Here is an 11054-nt window from a genome sequence, read left to right as displayed (position 1 = left end):
CACTTCTCCACTCTTATCATTGCTTCGTGAATAGACCCCTCTGTGCCTAAGGGTTGATGAGTCCATATTTAGGCCATTTCTTTGGAACCTATTGGGCTAAGCTTCATGCCCCCTGTGCCGTCACCATCACCTATCAGTGGCAAACCATAGATGGTTGTTGACCATTAATGGCTGATGGCCAAACCTTCACAGCAGGAGGATACTGTTATAAAGGTAATGGGCTACATCATTTAGCAAACATAACTTACTGCAGAATGTAATCAGCATCCCTATTTTCTGCATCCGACAAACACATATCCGGAGTCTGGTTTCGTGGTCTCCAAGGTGATGTTACAGAGATGCTATGTAAATCAGGACATTGATACCTGAGAGGTACAGGTGTCATTGTTTGGGATGTAATGGATATAGCAGGGGGAGGAGAGGAAAAGAGACCAACATTGATAAGCTGATGGGAGACAGAATTTATCATCAGTTCTGGGGGAACTGTCGCTGCCGCTGAGAGGAGACAACCTGGAGAGGCTACATATCAGTAATACCTGGTAAGATACTTTATCACACCAAACTTCACTGTATCTCCCACTGAGACCTTCCCATCTTTATCTCACACTCATATACCAAGACCTTCCCATCTCTGTCCCACCATCTTACACCGAGACCGTCTCATCCCTATCCCAACACCTTATACCCAGACCCCAGACCTTCACAACTCTATCCTACCATCTTATACCAAGACCTTCTCATCTCTGTCCCACCATCTTACACTGACACCTTCCTAACCCTATCCCAACACCTTATACCCAGACCCCAGACCTTCCCAAATCTATCCTACCATCTTATACCAAGACCTTCCTATCTCTGTCACACCATCTTACACCGAGACCTTCCTAAGCCTATCCCAACACCTTATACCCAGACCTTCCCATCTCTGTCCCATCATCTTTCACCGAGACCTTCCCATCTCTGTCCCACCATCTTACACAGAGACCTTCTCAGTCCTATCCCACCACCTTATACCTAGACCTTCCCATCCTAATACCACTATTTTTATACCATGACCTTTCATCTCTGTCCCACCCTCTTATACCAAGACCATCTCATCTCTGTCCCATCCACTTATACTGAGACAGTCCCATCCCTGTCCCACCATCTTATACCCAGACCTTCCCATTTTTATCTCACTATTTTATACCGAGACCTTGTACTGAGACATTATATCTTATACCGAGATTTATCTTTATTCCACCTTCTTATGCAAGGCCTTCCCATCTCTATCCCACTATCTTACACCGAGACCTTCCCATCCCTATCCCAACACCTTATGTCCAGATCTTCCCATCTCAGTGTCACTATGTTATACCAAGACCTTCCCATCAGTGTCCCATCCTCTTATACTGAGACAATCCCATCTCTGTCTCACCATCTTATACCGAGATCTTCCCATCACTGTTCTACCCTCTTATACTAAGATTTTCCCATCTCTATCCCACCCTCTTATAGTGAGACAGTCCCATTTCTGTCACACGAGACCTTCCCATCTGTAGTTTATCCTTCTTGTATAGAAACATTTCCATCTCACCCCATCCTCCTAATACCAACACCTTCCCATCTCTATCCCACATCTTATACTGAGACTTTTCTCATCTCTATCCCACCATCTTATACCGAGACCGTCCCATCTCTACTCTGTTCTCCTTATACAGAAACATTCCCATCTCACCACGTCCTCCTAATACCCAGACCTTCCCATCTCTATCCAACCATCTTATACCAAAACTTTCTCATCTCTATCCCACCATCTTCATCTTGTGCTCTTGCCTATTTTCTAACCTCCGCAAGTCTGAATGTGGCTGCATATTGTAATTATTAGCAATCTGTGCGCGTATTTGCATCTCAGAGGCTTCTAACAAATGGGTGAATGTGTGTTACAGGGTGGCAATGGAGTGTTCACATGTAAGAGCAGTCTCCCGTGGCCATGTAGCCAGAGAACTGACTTTCTTTGAGTCCTCCATATGCAGAATGGATGACATATTAAGTTGCATCTTCTGCATCAAGCATGGAGTAGGTGCAGATCCATAACTAGGGGTCTGTGAGCAGTGCTGTCACCCTGGGCACATGGCTCTGGGGGTGTAAGTTCCGTTACTAGTGACGATGGCAGTGCGGATGTATACATACAGGGAGATAATTCACTTATGATTTCCGATCGTCGGAGGCGTACAGAATTGTGATCGCCATTTGAGCCTATCTGATCTTCTCTTTCTTATTCTTACTAGATATAAGAGTTCAAGGTTCCATCTTTTGTTGCCTATTGACCAAACCACCTAGAGATGTCATCCCAGCTGGAAGGAGCCATGGACACACTGATCTCTGTCTTCCACACGTACTCAGCTCGGGAGGGAGATAAGCACAAGCTGAGCAGGAGAGAGCTGAGAGATCTACTGCAGAACGAGCTGGGGGAGTATCTGGAGGTGAGGGACCACTTGCATGTACATGGGCACACGTATGCCAGTGGGGTGATATACAATACATATATGGTGCATCATCTAAAGCAGTCAGGACCAAATTGGAGGTCTGGACCACAAGCTGGAATGTGGGAACTATTTTTGGGAGTTTCTCTAGTGTCAGTTTTCTTAACAATTCAATCTTGAGCCCTCACATTTGAGGTCCCAGAACATGGCACGATAGCACTTGAGGGAGCTCGAAAATGGCACACAAGAACTCGGAGTCCAAAACACAGAACAGTAGCACTTGAGGTTTCAGACCACAGCATACTAGCACTTGGCACAGTATAACCTGAGGTCCAAAATATGGCACATTGACACTTGGGGTCCCAGAACATGGCACAGTAGCACTTGAGGCCCAAAGAACATGGAACACTACCACTTGGGGCCCCAGAACACAGCACACTAGAACGTGTGTTTCCAGAACATGGCACAGTAGCACTTTGGGGAGCTAGAATATGGAACACTTGCACTTGGGGGTCTCAGAACATGGCACACTGACACTTGGGGTCCCAGAACATGGCACACTGACACTTGGGGTCCCAGAACATGGCACACTTGCACTTGGGGTCCCAGAACATGCCACACTGATACTTGGGTTCCCAGAACGTAGCACTTTTGGAAAATAGAATACAAAACACTTACACTTGGGGTCTTGGAACATGGTACACTGACACTTGGGGTCTCAGAACATGACACGGTAGCACTTTGGGGAGCTAGAATACACAACACTTGCACTTGGGGTCCCGGAACATGGCACACTAACATTTGGGGTCTCAGAACATGGCACACTGACACTTAGGGTCCCATAACATAGCACAGTAGAACTTTAGGGAGCTAGGATACAGAACACTTGCATTTGGGGTCCTGGACCATGGCACACTGACACTTGGGGTCCTGGACCATGGCACACTGACACTTGGGGTCCTGGACCATGGCACACTGACACTTGGGGTCCTGGACCATGGCACACTGACACTTGGGGTCCTGGACCATGGCACACTGACACTTGGGGTCCTGGACCATGGCACACTGACACTTGGGGTCCTGGACCATGGCACACTGACACTTGGTGACTTGGGGCCTAATTCAGATCTGATTGCAGCAGCAAATGTGTTAGCAAATGGGCAAAACCATGTGTACTGCAGGTGGGGCAGATATAACATGTGCAGAGAGAGTTATGGGCCCTACACACATACCGTTCCGCCGCCGAGCTGCCCGACGGCGGATACGGCTGACGGGCGACCTGGCGGCGAGGGGGAGGTGACGGGGGGAGTTACGTTTCTTTACTCCCCCCGTCACCCGGCTCCATAGCACTGCACGCTAATATGGACAATCTCGTCCATATTGGTCTGCATGCATAAGCGACGGGGCACCAACGATTAACGAGCGCGGAGCCGCGCATCGTTAATCATTGGTGCCTGCACACAGAACGATATGAACACGTTCTCTTTCATTTATGAACGAGAATGTTCATATCGTTCTGTTTTATCTGCCAGTGTGTAGGGCCCATTAGATCTGGGTGGGGTGTGTTCAAACTGAAATCTAAATTGCAGTGTAAAAATAAAGCAGCCAGTATTTACCCTGCACAGAAACAATATAACCCACCCAAATCTAACTCTCCCTGCAAATGTAAAATCCTATTATTAAAGGTTAAGGGGTATATGCAATAGCGGGCGAAATCGCGGCAATTATCGCCGTTTTTTCAATTCGACCAAATTCGCCAGGTGAATTCCGGAAGGTGGCTTCCGGAATTCACCATATGCAATGAAAAACGGATTCGCCAGGGTCGCGGGCGAAAATCGGCCGATTTGGCGGATTTTGCCGCGATTTTTAAAAACGGGAAAAAACGGGGAAAAACCCGAAAAAAAAATGGCGTGGGGTCCCCCCTCCAAAGCATAACCAGCCTCGGGCTCATCGAGCTGGTCCTGGTTCTAAAAATGCGGGGAAAAATCGGCCAGGGATCCCCCGTATTTTTAAAACCAGCACCGGGCTCTGCGCCTGATGCTGGTGCCAAAAATACGGGGGACAAAACGAGTAGGGGTCCCCCGTATTTTAAACACCAGCATCGGGCTCCACTAGCTGGACAGATAATGCCACAGCCGGGGGGTCACTTTTATGCCGTGCCCTGCGGCCGTGGCATCAAATATCCAACTAGTCACCCCTGGCCGGGGTACCCTGGGGGAGTGGGGACCCCTTCAATCAAGGGGTCCCCCCCCCCCAGCCACCCAAGGGCCAGGGGTGAAGCCCGAGGCTGTCCCCCCCCATCCAATGGGCTGCGGATGGGGGGGCTGATAGCCTTTGTGATAAAAAAAAAGATATTGTTTTTTCCATTAGTACTACAAGTCCCAGCAAGCCTCCCCCGCAAGCTGGTACTTGGAGAACCACAAGTACCAGCATGCGGGAGAAAAACGGGCCCGCTGGTACCTGTAGTACTACTGGGGAAAAAATACCCAAATAAAAACAGGACACACACACCTTGATAGTAAAACTTTATTTCATACGCCGACACACACATACTTACCTATGTTCACACGCCGACATCGGTCCTCTTCTCCATGTAGAATCCCGGGGTACCTGAAAAGCAAAGTTCAATATACTCACCTTAACCAGGCTCCAGAGATAAATCCACGGACTTGGCAAAAAAAGAAAACGCATTTACCCGCACCAAAAACGGACTGAAAGGTGTCCCATGCTGACACATGGGACACCTTTCCACGATTAAGATCTGTCAGTGACAGTTGTCACTGACAGGTCTCTAAGCCAATCAGGAAGCGCAACTTCGTTGCGCTCACCTGATTGGCTGCTCGCTGTGACAGCGCATCGCACTGCTCCCTCCATTATATTCAATGGTGGGAACTTAGCGGCTAGCGGTGAGGTCACCCGCCGGTCAGCGGCTGACCGGCGGGTGACCCCACCGCTAGCCGCTAAGTTCCCACCATTGAAAGTAATGGAGCGGCTTTGCGAGGCGCTGTCAGAGTACAGACGGCGTCCAGCCAATCAGGTGAGCGCCACGGCAGTAGCGCTTCCTGATTGGCTGAAGGGACATCAGTGACAGGAGTCACGTGATGTCCCGGCATTCGGGAGAAAGGAGTGTAATGTGAAAACATTGGACCCCTTTCTAGTCCGGTATGGCTCGGTGATCGTTTTTTTATTTTACAAAGTACGTGGATTTACCTCTGGACCTGGACCTCTGGACGGACGCTGGAAGGTGAGTATAATTTTTTGACAGGTACCCTCGGATCGTCGGAGATCGTTGCAGTCGGCGTGTCAACACAGGTAAGTATGTGTGTGTCGGCGTATGAAATAAAGTTTTACTATCAAGGTGTGTGTGTCCTGTTTTTATTTGGGTATTTTTTTCCCAGTAGTACTACAGGTACCAGCGGGCCCGTTTTTCTCCCGCATGCTGGTACTTGTGGTTCTCCAAGTACCAGCTTGCGGGGGAGGCTTGCTGGGACTTGTAGTACTAATGGAAAAAACAATATCTTTTTTTTTATCACAAAGGCTATCAGCCCCCCCATCCGCAGCCCATTGGATGGGGGGGGACAGCCTCGGGCTTCACCCCTGGCCCTTGGGTGGCTGGGGGGGGGGGACCCCTTGATTGAAGGGGTCCCCACTCCCCCAGGGTACCCCGGCCAGGGGTGACTAGTTGGATATTTGATGCCACGGCCGCAGGGCACGGCATAAAAGTGACCCCCGGCTGTGGCATTATCTGTCCAGCTAGTGGAGCCCGATGCTGGTGTTTAAAATACGGGGGACCCCTACTCGTTTTGTCCCCCGTATTTTTGGCACCAGCATCAGGCGCAGAGCCCGGTGCTGGTTTTAAAAATACGGGGGATCCCCTGTCAATTTTTTCCCCGCATTTTTAGAACCAGGACCAGCTCAATGAGCCCGAGGCTGGTTATGCTTTGGAGGGGGGACCCCACGCCATTTTTTGTTCTGATTTTACCGTTCCAGCAATAAAAAAATAAAAAAAATAAAAATAATATTTTAAAAAATATATAAATAATATTTGTGCCTCCCCCCAAAAAAAAAAAAAAAACCTAATCCCTTCTAATATAAATAGATCTGCTATTCCTAAAAAAAAAAACACCAAAAAAAACATGTTTAAAATTTTTTTATTTGTTTTCACCCTCCAAAGTGTGGCGGAGTGAAAATCGCGAATTTGCTGTCTAAAAGCACTGCAGGCGAATTTCCAAACTTGAATTGAATATGCTGGAGGCGAATTGCAGCATCTGTACCATTGCAGAAAAGGCGAATTCGGAAAAAGGCGAATTGAGAAAAGGCGAATTTTGACGGGCCGTTTTTTTGCGAAAAATGACTGCACTGCATAGGCGAATTGATTTTTGGAGGCGAAAACGGCCCGGAATTCGCCTTTTTTGCCAATTCGCCCGCTATTGCATATACCCCTAAATCTGTAAAAAAATAATGGTTAGGCTGAGTACTACTACTTACTGGAGTAACTATTAATAATTTAAATAGATCATTTGCCCAAAATTGCCTGTCAAAGATACAGAATCAGACTCTGCGGCTGCCATATATTTTGCGGAAAACTGACTCACCCTTGTAACACCTTTTACCATGGAAACAATCATTACAGTTCAGTTTGCTTTTCACCAATATCAGTGTTGTTAACAAAGATGTTATTAAAAATCTGTCAAATGGCAGCAACAGAACGTCTCTGAGTGTTCAACAGGCGATTTCATGTAAAAATACTACAATGAGTTATTCCGGTGATTTGAACTTGAAGCAACTGATGTATAGGAAAATTCAGTATTGCTCCGGCTGTAGCTCATGAATCCAGATCTGATACGTCTGTCTCTTGTTTCTAGCCATGGGTACTATATGTCTGAACGCTTGGGGCTCAGTACACTGTAACCTGAAGAGGTAGATAATGACGGTTCGGTTGTTGTCGTCTAACCATCTATCTTCCCCTGCAGACCCAGAAAGATGCTTCGTCTGTGGACAAGATCATGAAGGAACTGGATGAGAATGGGGACGGAGAGGTGGACTTCCAGGAGTTTGTCATCCTGGTGGCCTCTTTGACGGTGGCTTGCAACAACTTGTTCTGTGAGAGCAGCTGAGTGTCCGGTGTCACTGATAACCACCTGTGGTGTCACCCAGGGCCACACTTGTGTCTGAATAAACAGAGAATTAAACACTAAATTGCGTCAGTGTGTCTCTTATAGCATGTGTGAGATATGAAAGCCAGCCCGTAAATCTCTAGTGTGATAGGGGTGTGAAAATGAATACATTGGGGGGGAATAAACGTATGTCTCTGTATATAGCCCATAACGTACAAGTACAAAGCACTTAGCAGTGTCTGACTGGAAAGGATAAAGTTATTGATGCCACCAATGAGGACTGGTATAAGGACTACCTGAGGAGGTCGTCCACATTCCTGGCCCGAAACGCGTCAATTTATCAAAGGGTTTAGAGCAGGCCTAGCCAAACTGTGGCTTTCCAGATGTTGTGAAACTACAATTCCCAGCATGCCCTGCAACAGTTTAGCTGTTAGGGAATGTTGAACCTCTGGCAGGGCATGCTGGGATGTGTAGTTTCACAACAGCTGTAGAGCCACAGGTTGGCCAGGCCTGGTTAGCAATAAACTAACAACAGCATCACCTAATGGTGCCGAAGTGTAGGGAATACTACAGCAATTAGCGCCACGTGCCTTGCAAGAAATCTCTCTGAGGCCACCTATGCGTCAGCCCCAAAGTGTATATCCATCGGTCGTACACATGATACACACTGTCAGATGTTTTACACATTTGGGAATCTGACCTAAGTTTTGATTGATTTATTGCCAGCAAGTATAGTAGGTTGGGGCATCCCGTCAGCCCTCACGGCCGCTCAGACTGGGCCTGATACAGCGCAATTGTTATCCTGCCGCAGCCTCGCCGACATTGAAGACATTTCACCTCACCAATAAGACTAACTATGGCTCGTCTTCATCACAGGTTTACGTAATGGCTAATAAATAACACATAGCGGTCTGAATGGATGGATTGCTCCACGGGCTCATTAAAGCGCCTGACTTGTACAGGCAGTGTTTATTGTTACCCGTGTTATATGGTGTATACAGCTGAGTGTCAGTTGTGTTAGAGATCATGTTAGTGTAAGCTGTGTTAGTGATCCGTGTTAGTGATCATGTTAGTGTAAGCTGTGTTAGTTATCCGTGTTAGTGATCATGTTAGTGTAAGCTGTGTTAGTGTTCCGTGTTAGTGATCATGTTAGTGTAAGCTGTGTTAGTGAACATGTTAGTGTAAGCTGTGTTAGTGATCCGTGTTAGAGATCATGTTAGTGTAAGATGTGTTAGTGATAATGTTAGTGTAAGCTGTGTTAGTGATCCGTGTTAGAGATCATGTTAGTGTAAGCTGTGTTAGTGATCCGTGTTAGTGATCATGTTAGTGTAAGCTGTGTTAGTGATCCGTGTTAGTGATCATGTTAGTGTAAGCTGTGTTAGTGATCCGTGTTAGTGATCATGTTAGTGTAAGCTGTGTTAGTGATCCATGTTAGTGTAAGCTGTGTTAGTGATAATGTTAGTGTAAGCTGTGTTAGTGATAATGTTAGTGTAAGCTGTGTTAGTGATCCGTGTTAGTGATCATGTTAGTGTAAGCTGTGTTAGTGATAATGTTACTGTAAGCTGTGTTAGTGATCCGTGTTAGTGATCATGTTAGTGTAAGCTGTGTTAGTGATCATGTGTATGGGGACATCGGCTAAAGCAGCGTGTTTATTCTTCTCATACGTCTGCATGCCAGTGTCACCAAATCACATGTATCCCACTATAGCCATTAGACGTATTGGGACATCACACTACAGGGCTGCCAATTCACAGTATATGTATATATATATATATATATATATATATATATATATATAGTTACCAAAGGTGCGGCACTTGGCAAAATAACCACATAAGACAAAGGGGGTCCCTTACACCTGATCGCACGCTGATGTTTTTTTTTTGCAGCGGTGCGATCAGGTCTAATGTGCGCCTGCGCATAAGTGGCCAGGGAGCGACGGATCTAACAAAGAAAGCGATCACACCGGCGATCGCTAGAAGATTGACAGGAAGAGGCCATTTGTGGGCGTCAACTGACCGTTTTTAGGGAGTGTCCATGTGAACGCAGGCGTGTCCGGCTGTTTACAGGGAGGGATCCTGGCGTCAGCTCCGTCCTGGTTCATCGCAGCGGGTGGGTAAGTCCTTTTGTTTGTGCAGCTGACTGCACAAGTGAGCGCAGCCCTGCACAGCGAATCCCCCCTCCCCTGTAGGCGGCGATTACCTGGTCGCAGCAGTGCTAAAAATAGCCTGAGTGCGACCAGGACTGAATTAGGCCCAAAGTCCACCAACGTTTCAGTGTATTCACACTATCATCAGGCTGAATGAGACATAAACAGTACATACCGTATATACCTTCACACACCAGGTGCAGCAACGTTTCAGTGTATTCACACTATCATCAGGCTGAATGAGACATAAACAGTACAAACCTTATATACCTTCACACACCAGGTGCAGCAACGTTTCAGTGTATTCACACTATCATCAGGCTGAATGAGACATAAACAGTACAAACCTTATATACCTTCACACACAGCCGGTGCAACAAAGTTTCAGTGTATTCACACTATCATCAGGCTGAATGAGACATAAACAGTACAAACCTTATATACCTTCACACACAGCCGGTGTAGCAACATTTCAGTGTATTCACACTATCATCAGGCTGAATGAGACATAAACAGTACATACCGTATATACCTTCACACACCAGGTGCAGCAACGTTTCAGTGTATTTACACTATCATCAGGCTGAATGAGACATAAACAGTACAAACCTTATATACCTTCACACACAGCAGGTGCAACAAAGTTTCAGTGTATTCACACTATCATCAGGCTGAATGAGACATAAACAGTACAAACCTTATATACCTTCACACACAGCAGGTGCAGCAACGTTTCAGTGTATTCACACTATCATCAGGCTGAATGAGACATAAACAGTACATACCGTATATACCTTCACACACCAGGTGCAGCAACGTTTCAGTGTATTCACACTATCATCAGGCTGAATGAGACATAAACAGTACAAACCTTATATACCTTCACACACAGCAGGTGCAACAAAGTTTCAGTGTATTCACACTATCATCAGGCTGAATGAGACATAAACAGTACAAACCTTATATACCTTCACACACCAAGTGCAGCAACGTTTCAGTATATTCACACTATCATCAGGCTGAATGAGACATAAACAGTACATACCTTATATACCTTCACACACCAGGTGCAGCAACGTTTCACTATCATCAGGCTGAATGAGACATAAACAGTACATACCTTATATACCTTCACATACCAGGTGCAGCAACGTTTCAGTGTATTCACACTATCATCAGGCTGAATGAGACATAAACAGTACATACCTTATATACCTTCACATACCAGGTGCAGCAACGTTTCAGTGTATTCACACTATCATCAGGCTGAATGAGACATAAACAGTACATACCTTATATACCTTCACACACCAAGTGTAGCAA

At 46.4% G+C, this 11054-nt stretch overlaps 1 protein-coding gene across 2 annotated transcripts in view; it reads left to right on the top strand.

Moving 5' to 3' along the window:
- Nucleotides 1–7664, top strand: part of S100A1 (S100 calcium binding protein A1) — a 47925-nt gene extending 40261 nt beyond the window's left edge. Inside the window, exons 1-3 of one of the 2 annotated variants that reach the window (XM_063946712.1) lie at nucleotides 434–539; nucleotides 2271–2465; nucleotides 7439–7664. In XM_063946712.1, coding sequence (XP_063802782.1) covers nucleotides 2325–2465; nucleotides 7439–7582 — 285 coding nt within the window. In that variant the 5' untranslated portion in view covers nucleotides 434–539; nucleotides 2271–2324 and the 3' untranslated portion in view covers nucleotides 7583–7664. Of the gene's footprint in view, nucleotides 1–433; nucleotides 540–2270; nucleotides 2466–7438 lie in introns of those variants that run through there. The other variant, XM_063946711.1, reaches the window with a different exon arrangement.
- Nucleotides 7665–11054: the final 3390 nt, after the last annotated feature.

The sequence above is a fragment of the Pseudophryne corroboree genome, chromosome 12, assembly GCF_028390025.1.
Source record: "Pseudophryne corroboree isolate aPseCor3 chromosome 12, aPseCor3.hap2, whole genome shotgun sequence".
NCBI classification, from domain to species: domain Eukaryota; kingdom Metazoa; phylum Chordata; class Amphibia; order Anura; family Myobatrachidae; genus Pseudophryne; species Pseudophryne corroboree.
The sequence above is the reverse complement of the archived record's forward strand: the minus strand, read 5'-3'. Positions and strand labels throughout refer to the sequence as shown.